At 51.7% G+C, this 13,179-nt stretch overlaps 1 protein-coding gene across 1 annotated transcript; it reads left to right on the forward strand.

Moving 5' to 3' along the window:
• Positions 1 to 675: 675 nt before the first annotated feature.
• Positions 676 to 9,388, forward strand: LOC119092391 (protein tyrosine phosphatase domain-containing protein 1). Its single transcript, XM_037215354.1, has 10 exons — positions 676 to 682; positions 1,980 to 2,163; positions 2,462 to 2,585; positions 3,121 to 3,147; positions 3,194 to 3,416; positions 6,421 to 6,587; positions 6,887 to 7,046; positions 7,710 to 7,825; positions 8,526 to 8,673; positions 9,081 to 9,388. Exons 1-10 carry the CDS (start codon positions 676 to 678, stop codon positions 9,386 to 9,388), a joined length of 1,464 nt encoding a protein of 487 aa, XP_037071249.1.
• Positions 9,389 to 13,179: the final 3,791 nt, after the last annotated feature.

Consider the following 13,179-nt stretch of genomic DNA (forward strand, 5'->3'; position numbering starts at 1 on the left):
CATCGACCGTCCCATATCAACACGCACATGCATTACACGTTGCCTTGTGCCATTGTTTGCCGTTGTTATTTTGAATTACATAATCGAGGCAGACAGAGGAGAGTTACCAAAAGATCCTCTGTGTTTTCCCTTTTCTTTTTAGCTGTCACCAGCTACACAAGATTTTATCCGCAGATCCCGCAGTAGCCTTGGTGATAGACACTTTACAATGGGTGACAAGATTGTAGCAGCAGATCCCGCGGCACTCTGGGTGGCAGACTAAACTAGACTAAACTAGACTAAACAATGGCGGTACTCTGGGTGGCAGACTAAACTAGACTAAACTAGACTAAACAACGGCTGACAAGATTGTAGCCGCAGATCCCGCAGTTGTTTTAGTACCGTCAACATCAACTACCTTTAGCATTTGATGACGTGGTCACTAAAATTCATGGAGTTTCATCTTAGGGCAGCCCTAGGCTTCTTTTAAAGGTTACGCTTCAGTTTGTAATTTGATTGATGATGGGCGGTTTGCCAACCATTTTTTATTTATGTGTCACATTCAAAGTTGTGGATCTTTTAAGTGTCCTTTTTAGCCGCACACAATGTACTTAACGCGAGGCCTTATGTCATATATACAAATCGGTGTGTTGCATGAAAGGTGTAATCTTTACCGCGCTTTAAATTCATGTGACAATGCATGGTAAGCATCTGAGCCTCGTGTGTTCTTTAAGCTACGCATCTCCGAGGCTCTCTAAATGATATTTTAACATGACTGGTTATGATGCGTTGCCCGCTTCTGACGTCAGGGTAAATTCTAAACAATAGCAAATGCATCCAGCGCTTGTTTAGATCAGTGGGCAGCGCATTTTCGCTGAAAACTTAATAGCAACACGGAACGGTGGAACCAAAGTCTTGCATCTTTTATGGGCATGCATCTTCGACCGTGCGTATGCAACTATGTTAAGACACGAAGTCACCAAAAAGCATATGCATGCCGGACCTGGGCGATAGCAACAAACCATGCACCATCAAGAACGCTCTCCTTGACAACTGCGGCTGCAGCGCTCCAAAACCCTGCATGGGGCGCAAAGTTCATACACTCTTAAAACGAAATTCCAACTCAGCCACGCATGCTTGGCCTTCGGTTGACAACAAACCACGTACCATCAAGAACGCTCTCCTTGACAACTGCGGCTGCAGCGCTCCAAAACTCTGCATGGGGCGCAAAGTTCATACACTCTTAAAACGAAATTCCAACTCAGCCACGCATGCTTGGCCTTCGGTTGGCGAGACCAGTTGAGACAGGTATTCTGCCAGACAGGTCGGCTAAGCTGCATCGCGGTTTACCCCGACCCTCGCCCGTCCCTGGCGCCTTTCTGGCGCTGGCTGAAACTTCCCTTTGTCGGGTCCGGGCCGCTTTTCCGACTCGGGCGTCGATAAATCGAACGGCGACGTCGGCGGCCGTCGGTGGCGCCAACCGTGCGCCTACCGGCGGTCGCGCGACGCCAGAAGGTACCACCGACGGGACCAGCGGCACAGGGGCCCCGCGTCGACGACCGGTGCCGCTGAGTGTGATACTTAACGGGACACGCTACATTCACGCGGCGCTGGTGACGTCATTGGTGTCATGATGCTGACGTCATTGGTTTATTATGATTGATGCGACGATGGCTTGTTCATCGACGCGTTACCAATGTCGCGGTCGCTTTTTAGTTCTGATGTTGATGTCGTGCGACGTCAGCGTCACCGTCACCCATCGTGCCTTCCCTTGAACATTAGGGAAAGCTGCATAAACAGCTAAGAGGCTCTGTCGGATCTCTTGCTACGAGCGCTTCCCTGCTTTGAAACGGATTCAGAACCTTCAGTATCAAATTAGGTATCGCTCACCTCGATCCAAGGGAAGTCTTACAAAATCTACGGTGGGCCATTCTACCTGAATGATCAGCAATTTTAACCCCTGAGTTGCCGCCGAGTCACTCCGAAAGCGCTACCCGCAGGCCTCGGTCGCACGGGTGTCATCATCGCCTGCTACCTCGTCTACTCGCTCAGAGTGAAGGCCAACGACGCTATCCGCTACGTGCGCCTGAAGCGTCCGAACGCCGTGCAGACCCGCGGCCAGATCCTGGCTGTGCAGGAGTTCGAGCAGTTTATTCTTCCGCAGCTGGTCGTCTTCTCCAACAAGTGAGCGTCGGGCATTGCCGCAAGCTTACCCTTGGTTGGGAAAGGCTTCGTACTGTTCGAGTTCTGCTGTACGCGTGGGTGGTGTGAAGATCTGCCAGCTCTAACGTCTGTCCCTACGTTCGCAACGTCCAGCGTCGGTATGCTTGAAACAAAACGAATTTTTTGCAAATATGACCCCACCTTTGCAGCAGGCCCTGCATGCCTGCATACCTGGACTGCATACCTGAGCTTGGCGAATCGCTTGTCCCTCTTAACCGTGTCTTATTCCGAGTGTTCGCAACACGACGTATGCCTGCAGGGAGCTGGTGAAGGAGAAGGACAAAAAGCATGCGCACAACGAGTTCACCCTGGCGCAGTGCCTCAGCAGACAGCGCCATGTGCTCCACGGATACGAGGCTCGGGTCTTGCGGCACATACCGAAGGTAAGGCCCCCCGCATGTGCCCACAGTTGGTGTGCGCGCTGTGTAAGCAGCTGGTGTGGCTCTGTGAACCTGCCCCATCGCACCTAGTGCTGTCCACAGCTCGTGTACGTGCTGTGTGAACGGCTGGTGCGGTTCTGTTAGCCCGTTTCAGTGCGGCTCGTGCTATCCGCAGCTGGTGTTCGTGCTGCGTAAGCAGCTGGTGTGGCTCTGTTAACCAGTCTCATTGCACCTAGTGCTGTCCGCAGCTGGTGTTCGTGCTGTGTAAGCAGCTGGTGTGGCTCTGTGAACCCGTCTCATTGCACCTAGTGCTGTCCACAGCTGGTGTTCGTGCTGTGTAAGCAGCTGGTGTGGCTCTGTGAACCCGTCTCATTGCACCTAGCGCTGTCCACAGCTCCTGTACGTGCTGTGTGAGCGGCTGGTGCGACTGTGTGCACGCCTCAGTGCACCTGGTGCTGTCCACATCTGATGTGCGTGCTGTGTGAGCCGCTCGTGTAGCTCTGTGAGCCCGTCTCAGTGCGCCTGGTGCTGTCCACAGCTGGTGCACGTGCTGTATGAGCGGCTGGTGCGGCTCTATGAGCCCGCCTCAGTGCATGTGCTGCTGTCCACAGCTGGTGTACGTGCTGTGTGAGCGGCTGGTGCGGCTCTGTGAGCCCGTGTCACGGTCTCGCGGCACCTTCTTCGGCGCGGCCCCCGACTATCGCGTGGGCTCGCCCAGCTTCACGGCCTTCTTCATCGCGGCCCGACTGCAGGGCGAGACGACCAGCACCCTCAGCTACTCTCAGCTCAGCACCATGCCCGTCACCAGCCCCGTCGAGTCGCCAACACCGCACGGTGAGTCACAGCTCACCGTAAGTCGCAGCTTACATGTGAGCTCTTACACGCCACCTTTGTAACCGCCCTAGCCGGATTTGTGAACTGTAACATTAACTTAGCTCTGCGTGCCTTACGCGTATCGCACGCAGCATCCCGCTGTCCCGTGCAGGCTAAAGTGGCATGCCAATGTACTGATACTGCACATCACTAGTCCGGATAGGTACGGAAGAACCGGCAGTGGTTTCGCACGGCGCACAGCACTGTTTCCTCCGGTGATCCTGATCATGCACTTATCAGTCCGTAAAGAATTGTACGCGACTTCAGCCTACGTGAGTAGCTGTCAGCATGTAGATGACGAATGTAACAACAAAATACAACACGCTGGCGAGCATGATCTGCTTGCCAAAACAGCCGACAGTTGGTGCATTCATTCCATGAACGTATTTCATTCAACCAAGCGTTCTCACTGGCTGGAAGAATATGGTACTTGATAGAAGGAGTCACAGCGCGCTTCGACATGTTTCCCATTTTGTTTGTTTTGATACAAAAGGTGAGGTGGCAATCAGAACAGATCGCTTGAACTTATTTCGTGCTCCGAGCAAATGCGTTCGATCACACAAATTTACCTGTTTTGATTTAAAAGGAGTACCTTGGGATGCACCGATGCCGTTGATTTATCGTCCGTGAGCTGGAAGCGATTCAAGTGCCTCTCCCTAAGCGGCATCCTGATATGGCCCTATGTTTACCAACAATAAGATGCACAATTCTCGTTACCGATTCTGCTTCAAAGAAACATCATACTTAAGTCGAACGTATGCAATTATGTGTAGCAACAATGGCGTAAATATAATTACCGACTTGAGTGTCTGTTAAAGTGTCAACATTATGACATCAACTGCCCCGCTTCCTTGGATTAATCGTAAAGCCGAGCATATTATTTGACTCCTGTCAGACAACAGCCGTTTTCATCAGCCCTTTTTGCTGGTTAATTTGTGGCACAACACAACATCCATCGAACAGTACGGTAATCGTCTGTTTCGAGAAATTAGGTACTAAAGCTGATCGAATCTCTCAATTTTGGTTGCCATTGGAACTTGGCTGGAACGTGTAACTATGGCGGCGAGACGTCACCTTTCCAATATGCGAACCAGTCAGTGAAAATGTACGCGTCTATGGGTCGTCGTTGTAGGTATAACGCCCGTGTCACGAGACATCTTCAGGCATTATGAGAGCACAGGTGGGATTCGGACGTGGCGAAAGCTCAGGCATTCTCAATGCATTTCATAGCCTTATAGATGTCGCTGAACCGCTGAGGGAGTGCAAACTATTTCCTCTTCGGATTCTCTAAACTGATCCCCAGTTTGTGTCTTGGAGTCTTTCAAGACGTGGAGCTGTGTGAGAAAGGTAACATTGTATCGCTTTTTTGCCATTGTTCATACATATGTTTGAGCTCATGACAATTTCAATTCAAAATATGTTAAAAAACTTGTTGAGGGGGGGGGGGGGGTTCTGGGATGGGTTTCGCGCGCTGTGCACCTGCCACGCCGCCGCTGGATGTTTGTGCACCGCCGGCTACCGCTGTCACGTCTCCCCAAAAGAGCAAATTTATACTGAGGAGCCCATTGGTCAGCAAACGAGCCAGATGATGTTAGCACACGACTCGACATGTTGTGACTCCGGTACACCCGACATCAACACAAACCCATGTGAGCCACAGAGCTAGGATGGAGGGGGTGACCGGGCCATTGGCGGTATGGTGGGTTCGGTCAGGCACCACGAATGGCTCTATCCCCGTACATGGCTGTGCGCCCTTAAGCACGGTACCCCAGCTCCACCTTTTAGCTGGTGATTATGTTGAAACGGGACAAAAACCGAGCCAGATGCATCGATAATACGTCCAAATTGGCAGGGTTCCCACACAACCGGCGAATTCCATTGGCAAAGGCCCGCTGGATACCAACCCTGGGAGCTCCCTCGGCCTTAGCTAATCCACGCAGACGTCATGGATTCGGCGCCCCACCACAATCACTCCAGGCATAGATATCCGCTGGCGCCACGCCACTCCGCTCATTCCTGGCTCGCACACGGATGCCCTCCCCCCCCCCCCCCCCCTGTTTTATCTCTGTTTATCCAGCGCCTTCACATCATAGTTGGGACGTCTGTGCGAGTCCTCGTTAAGTTAAGTTAAAGACATTCAACACACTTAAACACCCAGTAAAACCACGTGCATGCCCTATTTAAAACATATCAGCTTAATTTATCAGCTTGACACCGCCGACGCTACTGGACCAACATCAGGTGTCCAAAGCTCGCCGGCGACCAGTTCCCTCACCCGACCTCTAGGGTGACGGCTTCCTATTTGGATAACGCTCCCCGCGTCTCGGACACGGGACACAACCAACGACAACGGTGGGCGGCCCACCAGTCCTTCGGCGGTGGGCGTGACCGAAGGTCACGCTATGCTGTCATAAGTGTCAGGCCAGCTTCACCGGTCTGAGCGGGCGATGGTATGTATGCTTGGCCACTGGGAATGTGCGTTGTATCTGACCACGCCCTTGTCGCAATACGTTTGTTTGCGCACCTTACGTTTCAGCTCCGACTGCATGAAATCAGTGTCCCCGAAAGTAGCCCACGTCCTGTTCAGACCTGTTACCGCTCTTAGAAAAAAGTCTGGAGCGCTTACGCTGCTATACTCCGCGCCACATACTGCCTATCAAACACGATCTTTTTTTGTTCTGCTAGTCGTGGATATGAAGCCAAAATTGAAAATATGAAGCCACAATATGAAGCCAGTGTGCAACAAAATTGCTCTCACCAGAGCGGTGGTTATGCTGTCAGAGTCACCTACAAAGAAGTGCCCAAGCCCTCCGTTATTGGGGTGGATGCCGTCGGTTTAGCGTCAAGGCGAGCCTTGCTGACGTCCCTACATCAGCCCGCCGGCGACGCGCGCCGCCTCCCCCTTCTCTTCCGCTGCAGGACACGCGCCCGCGCGTGCACCTCAGTCCGTGACCTGGGCCGGCAGGAAACGGCGAGGAGGAGCCGCGCCTCGGCTCCGCCGTGGACGACAACAGCCTCGACTCCGTGCTCGACGACGGCATCCAGAACCAGAGTCTGGCGCAGAACGATGTGTACCACGAGATGATGTCACAGGTGGACCTGCGGAAGGCAGCCGAGCAGGAGCACGTGCAGGTAGGGACTGGTGGCTGAGCAGGAGCACGTGCAGAGTTGGGGGCTGGCAGTTGAGCAGGAGCAAGTGCAACTGGAGATTGATAGCTGAGCAGGACCTAGTGGAGGTGGGGGTTGGTGGTTGAGCAGGAGCACGTGTCGTTCGAGGTTGGCAGTGACTACTGAAACACTGTTGACTTGCTGATGCTGCATCAATGTGCAATTCCAACAGTTATCTGATGTGCAACTACCACAGAGCGGTACAGCCTGACTTCCGCCGTCCCCGCATTTAATTTTGTTCGTACGGCCTCTACATCACCTAGCGGGTGCCGGTGACGGCTATCTACGACGCTCTGCTCGTCGATCACCCGCTGCTGGGGAGCGAGTTCAGCAAGAAAATGCGCCACATCCGCTTCGAGCTCAACATACGTCAGTCCGCGTGGGAGAAGCTCAGCACAGAGACGGACCTGAAAATACTGACAGGTAAGCTTCTGATCGCTTCGAGCTCAACATACGTCAGTTCGCGTGGGAGAAGCTCAACACAGAGACGGACCTGAAAATACTGACAGGTAAGCTTTTGATCGCTTCGAGCTCAACATACGGCAGCCCGCGTGGGGGAAGCTCAACACAGAGACGGACCTGAAGATACTGACAGGTAAGTTTCTGGTCGCCAGGCACTTGAACAGGTCTGTTTTAAACTGATGAGATACACCGCAAAGGCCAGGTTGGTCTCTTAATATAAATAGGAACGTTTATATGTTAGCCAAACATGTTTGCATGACCGTCGCCGGTTTTTACGAATCCGCTTGTTGTTTTTTATGGACGGGTTTCTGTGATAAGGGCAACTTGTTCTGCTACGACTTTAATACACGCAAGGTTCCTGTCACGTCTTTGCTCCGCTTGTATCGTGGCTCAAATGGATAAACAACAGAACCTGCGTCGCTAAAACACTTACATTGCTTTGCATTTAAAACCAGAGCCACTTCTCGGAAGAAATGAAATAATTTGTCGTGCAAACTGGCAGCTGCGGTAGTAAAGATCCTACCGTTGGCAAGTAAGCCGTTGATGCTCTTTTCAGTTTAATATGTCACGCTGCCTAAACGGAATGAAAGCTTGCGATTTTGACTTGTCATATGTCTGTCCCAGGGCTGCTGTTTGCGTGGCTTGAACACCTGAGGGTGCCGATTCTCGACAAGGAGTACCTCACCTACATCGTGCTGGCACCGAACAAAATCGACTACTGCTTCACCAAACAAGATAAGGTAAAGTGATCCGCTAGTGCTGCGTATACACTGCTTGCGGTCAGACGGGACCCGGATATTATTGTGTGATTGTAAGAACAAAGGTCTTCTTTATCAGTCTCACATAGATCACTATTTGGTACCCCTAGATCAGGACATATTGTTAGGAACTTGCTTAAATAGCTTTTGGTAGGGATGTTGAGGCATTCTTCTCAAAGGCTCAGAAACTCGGCTTGTAGGAGGAGGGGGGGGGGGGGGGGGCAAACGTGGGCCAGTGGTTGAGGTCTTGAGTTTCTGCTCAGCATTCTCGCAGGACTTAACATGACCACACTTGACATAACATGCCACGTCGTTAATGACCCTAAAACTACATAATTACCTTGTTCCCTTTTGCATCGCTCTCTCAGCTCTTGGTATTCTTCGATTGTCTACACTATTTCAAGTTAGTACAACTTATGCCGACACTTTTAAATCGCATATGATTTAAATCCACCTTGGCTCAACGAATATTGGAATCTTTGAAGTTGGTTCTAACTTTAATTGTAATAAAATAGTCTTTTGTTACATTTTGGACACCAAACTGAATGTGGCTGTCCCTATGAACATACGCTCCAAGGTTACGCAGCAAAAACCCAGGCCTGGCCGCTCCCGTGACGTCACAGACGTGTTCCGGTGGCATCGGCTGTCTGTGATCCTGTAAGCAGCGCCGGCTGGCCCGCAGGACACGCGGTTCACCGTGGAGTACCTGGTGCGGTTCGTGTCGCGTCTGCAGCCACTCACAGCCGAGCAACAGAAGACCCTCCTTCTGCGTCTTGCCGCAGCCCTCACCCAGCAGGGCGTTCCCGTGCAGGGAATCCTGAAGCCTGCTGGTAAGCTGGCGTTCCGCAGGTGCCGCGTCTTCGGGCCGGCCGGCAGTGGCCGCGCAGCTTTGTAGCATGCTCGCTGCGCAGCGTGCTGCGGTTACCGATGCACTGGTAACTCGTGTCAGGCGAGAAGACACTAGACATTGCAGCAGATGACTGTGTCTTTCCAGCAGTCACCAGGCGCTGATCCAAGACGTAAACACACTCCCACGGTGACGACACCCCAGTCTCTGATCAGTGCCATCTATGTTCATCAGCTAACCTCGAACCGTCCACCTAGTGCAGATTCCTTTGTTATCCGGGTAACGCAAAACTACGCGATCGACACCAACACGCTGCCAAGCAGGCTTCGACTTTGCTGAGTTCTGCTGAGGCGCATGTCACACCCGTCCTTACCGCCGGCTCTGCGGCAGGTAAGGGCTACGCCAAGATGCGCGAGGGCACTCTGAGGAAGCTGACCGAGTTCATGGAGACGCTGCTGGAGCTGGTGAGCCTGGACGTGGCCCGACCCGACACCTACCTGCACCGCTCGCTGGACGCCACGCCCGGCTCGGCGCACGGCAAGGTCTCCGAGCTGGCGCGCGCCACGCTCAAGCACTCGCGCTCGGAGGAGGCGGCTGGCCGGATGCGGCCGCTGCACACGCCGCACAGCTCCGCCGATAACTCGCCGTCGCCCACCGGTGCGTCGGAAGAGGCCAGGCTCGAGCCGCCGCCGGCCTGAGGGCGCGAACCTGCTGGGGCCGTCGCTGCTGCCGCGGCGGAGGCGAGCGAGCTCCGGAGCAAGCGGCGAATGTAGCGCCGGGGCGGCAGACGGGTCAGCTGGTGCGGTGAGGACCGAGGATGACGGCCATGCGGCACCGCAGCTGGCCGAACGGGGAAGTGGGGCACACTGGGCAGCTGGGCAGAGCCGAGCTGGGCAGCACGGGTGGCAGCTGGACTGTGCCAGTGATGTGATTTGGGGAAGGGGTTACATGGCCGCCCCCATGCGCCAGCGCGATATCAGTGTGGTGCGTGGCGTCGGTCGCTCTGTGCCCTGCCTCGCACTCTTGTCCCTGTCGTTAATCTCAACTTACCCGGTTTGCGGCGAAGGTAGCAAACTTGGTATGTTGGGCTGAGGGGAAAAGACGCACTTTAATAATCTAGCTAGTTGTAAATCATAGACATGACTGGAGACGTTGGTGGCATGCCATTTGTTGAGGAGTTAATATTCATGCTGTTATTGTGATGGTAAGTGGAGGCAATGTCTGCAGTGTTTTCGTTATCGGCTCATCGCAAATGTGGGCCAGTAAGCAAATTATGACGTATACGTATACTCTTTCCTCAGACAATCTTGTGCAGTACTGGAACTCTTGGTTGGACGCGCACTGTACTCGGCAGCCGTAATCCAGGGCCGGTTCGCATTTCACTCGTGCAAAATGTATGGAAAATAACAATTATCAGCTCCGTAGGACACCATCTTTGTCCCAAGCCGATATAGCGCCTTCTTATTTTCCTCTTAAGAGCACTTAATATCGCGTTGGGTTCCCGAAGCTCCGAAGCAGCCATCACCTTCAGAAATTGTAACTGTGTGGCTGTATTCGAGGCTGCATATATGCGACACGTTACATGGCAACTATGATTTTAAAAGCCGAAGGGGAAGTCACTGTAGCCGCCGCCATTTCTACATGTAGTGTATGGAAATTAAAACAAAGGAGATCATTTAGCTCCATTATTGTTTGCAAATGTTGGCTACCTGTCGGTTTTGGTTTTGCCCTCACAATCAAACCGCTCGGCGACTCAGTGAGACGTTACTCCTGACTAGGGTATAACCTTTGGCAGCACTCAGGCGCATTGTACGTTTGACTGAAAATGCGAAACTAAGAACTTGGGAGAGGAGTAATTCTGTAATTGTAGCTATTTCTCAACCATGGCGATGACTTAGAATAACTCGGCATGATGATCAACAGACTTGTAGTGGCCATCATGTTGAAACCGTCGAAACATAGGAAACATAGAACAGTCACATTCAAAAGCTGCAGCTCAGTCTTGGGACAACACTTCAAAAATATTGGGAATTTTATCATACTTGTGTGCAAATTCCTTCCACCCAATAACAATGCATACCATTTAGAAGCTCAACAACGTTAACAGGTAGGGGAGGTGGAGGGAAGGAGAGAAGAGTGGCTAGGCCCCTCCAAGTAAAATGGAAATCCCACCCGTAATTTACCAAACCCAAACAATGTGTTCATGTGGTTGCCCACCGGCGCAACATTACGACTCGCGCCGGAAATGAACCAAAGAAAGATAGGTTTACATTGTAAAAGTTACAGAAACGCGCACAATAATAGTAAATGTAAAAATGAGGCGGCACAGCAAATGCTTGGATGCGCCACCACGCGATATTAACTGCTCATTGGCTTCGCAATAGTTTTCTATTTATTTTGTTAGTGAGTGACTCGAGAAGTGGATCAGCCCCTTTAATCTTAGAATTGCTAGCTGAATTATTTTTGTTTGATGGAACCCTGAAACCTATGCGAATTTCACCGCTTTTGTTACTGGCCTTGTGTCGAGGTGGACATAAGTATTAGTAGTCTTTGATAGCTAGTCAACGGAACTTTGCCTTTCAACTGACAGGAAATGTATTACATCTAGATGTTTACCTGTTAAGATGATGCATTGAATCTTTCGGTCAGATTTTCAGCACACATGAACAGCTCATCTTTGTGATATGAACGCAGTTCACGGATCCAGAGTTTCATTCCCAGGGATGGGGTTTCAGAGCAATGGGACTACATGTTGGTCAAATAATGCTGGACGCCAGCACCATATATGGTACAGCCGGTATCTGCAAGTGTTTACATAAATACTGAGCGGCGCTCGCGACGGTTTTTCTTTTGACTCTCTGATTGACCCGGGCCCATTTTGAATCTAGCGAGGCCGCTCCAAATCCGTGACTCACGGGGCCTGGCCCACCTGTTGACTGCCCCGCTGGGCTCAGTGGCGATGGTGTAAGTTTGCTTATGTTCATCTCCGGTTGTTTTTCGACAGGTTTCCTTGGAATGACGATTGCAATCAATCATCCGGCAGTGTTATCAGAACGGTGCAATTTAGCGTACCTGAAGTGTTACTTGCTCATTTGACAGAGAACCACGGGCATGAGCGTTTGTAAATAGTCTCGGTATGTTTTTTCGAAACTTATGCTGGATTTATGTGATTATAGACGGATGAAAGCACATTGGACGGTAATGAGCATGACTGCAAAACATTTATATTTGGCTGCAAATTATTGCTTATTCGTTCAGCATTTTACCTTTAGAAAAATTACAATGAAACATCTCAGATCAAGAACATCCATGAAATTTTTCCCCAATCAACAAAAGATGTTTCGAGGAATCCGCACAATAAGCCTGTGTGCAACCTTTTTCATTGGCCGGCGCTGTCTAGATAAAAGAAAGCTGTAGAACTTGCATCCCTTTTGGCGCCTGGGAGCTACCCGGAAAAGCTCAGAGGACCAAACCACGCACGTGGGTCGGTGACGACCCCTCTGGAGCTCCGAATCCCTCCGCGCCTCGCAGCTTCAGCCAGTCGCCTCTTGCCCACTACGACGGTCACGCGCGTCGCTGTGCTCCCGGGCGGGTCGTCTGCAACGCTCAGTAGTCGCTGCAGGGAGGGCTGTACGGCGCCGCGGGAGGTCATCCCGGCGCTGTGCCCGAGAGTCGCTCATTCGGTCCGGTGTGGAGCCGGCCGTCGCGGGGCTCCGCCGGTCAGGCTCCGCCGGTCGGGCTCTGCCGGTCGGGCTCCGCCGGGCTCCTGTTACCGCCGAGCCCAATCGCGTCCCTGGTCTGGAGCGAGCATTCAGGCATCCAAACCGTTAGCAGTTAGCTGTCACCATTGTCCGTTGTTATATAATACAAAGCTTCGAAACGCCCTGCTGTTTGTAACCTGGAAAGAATGGGCGCGACTGAAGGCCATGTGGACAGGGCGCTGGACGAGGGCGCACGACGGCCAGCAGAAGAAAGGGACTTCCCTTGCGGAACGGATGAGGTGCATCTTGGAAACGCGATGCAATGCTGCATTTTCCGTACATTTTATGCTGAGTACCATGAGCTGTGCACGTCGCAAAGTAAGCTGCGTATTTTGGCCTCCACCTGAGCCTACTACACCTTTTTGCAGCCCTATCTGACCAAGCGACACAACGGTCCCAGCCAGCGTGCATATAGATGGCGTTAATTATCACTGAATCAGCAACAATATTCACGTTTGTACAAAACCGACACACGAACGTCTGCAATCCTTCGAGAATTTGCCTACTAATAAATAAGACAGTAGTAATATCCTCATTACTTAGAAAAAACCGGAGAAGGGAGAGATAGATGAATTTATATTTCGGTAACATGTCTCTATCAAACAGACGGCATTAGTAACTTCAAAATATGCATGATATGTAATAATATGCAATCTGCAATGTGCAAAATAACCACGCATGCCTACACCTACAATGCTCCTCGCAAATGCACTTAACAACTTACGCAA

This window comes from Pollicipes pollicipes, unplaced genomic scaffold (assembly GCF_011947565.3).
Source record: "Pollicipes pollicipes isolate AB1234 unplaced genomic scaffold, Ppol_2.1 Scaffold_3447;HRSCAF=4054_pilon_pilon_pilon, whole genome shotgun sequence".
In the NCBI taxonomy this organism is placed as follows: domain Eukaryota; kingdom Metazoa; phylum Arthropoda; class Thecostraca; order Pollicipedomorpha; family Pollicipedidae; genus Pollicipes; species Pollicipes pollicipes.

Bases quoted from the DNA above. Each gene is read 5' to 3' on its own strand.
- LOC119092391 (XM_037215354.1), top strand. The intron at 6,588-6,886 runs GTAGGGACTGGT...TACATCACCTAG, and splicing joins CCGAGCAGGAGCACGTGCAG to CGGGTGCCGGTGACGGCTAT. The intron at 8,674-9,080 runs GTAAGCTGGCGT...GCTCTGCGGCAG, and splicing joins GGGAATCCTGAAGCCTGCTG to GTAAGGGCTACGCCAAGATG.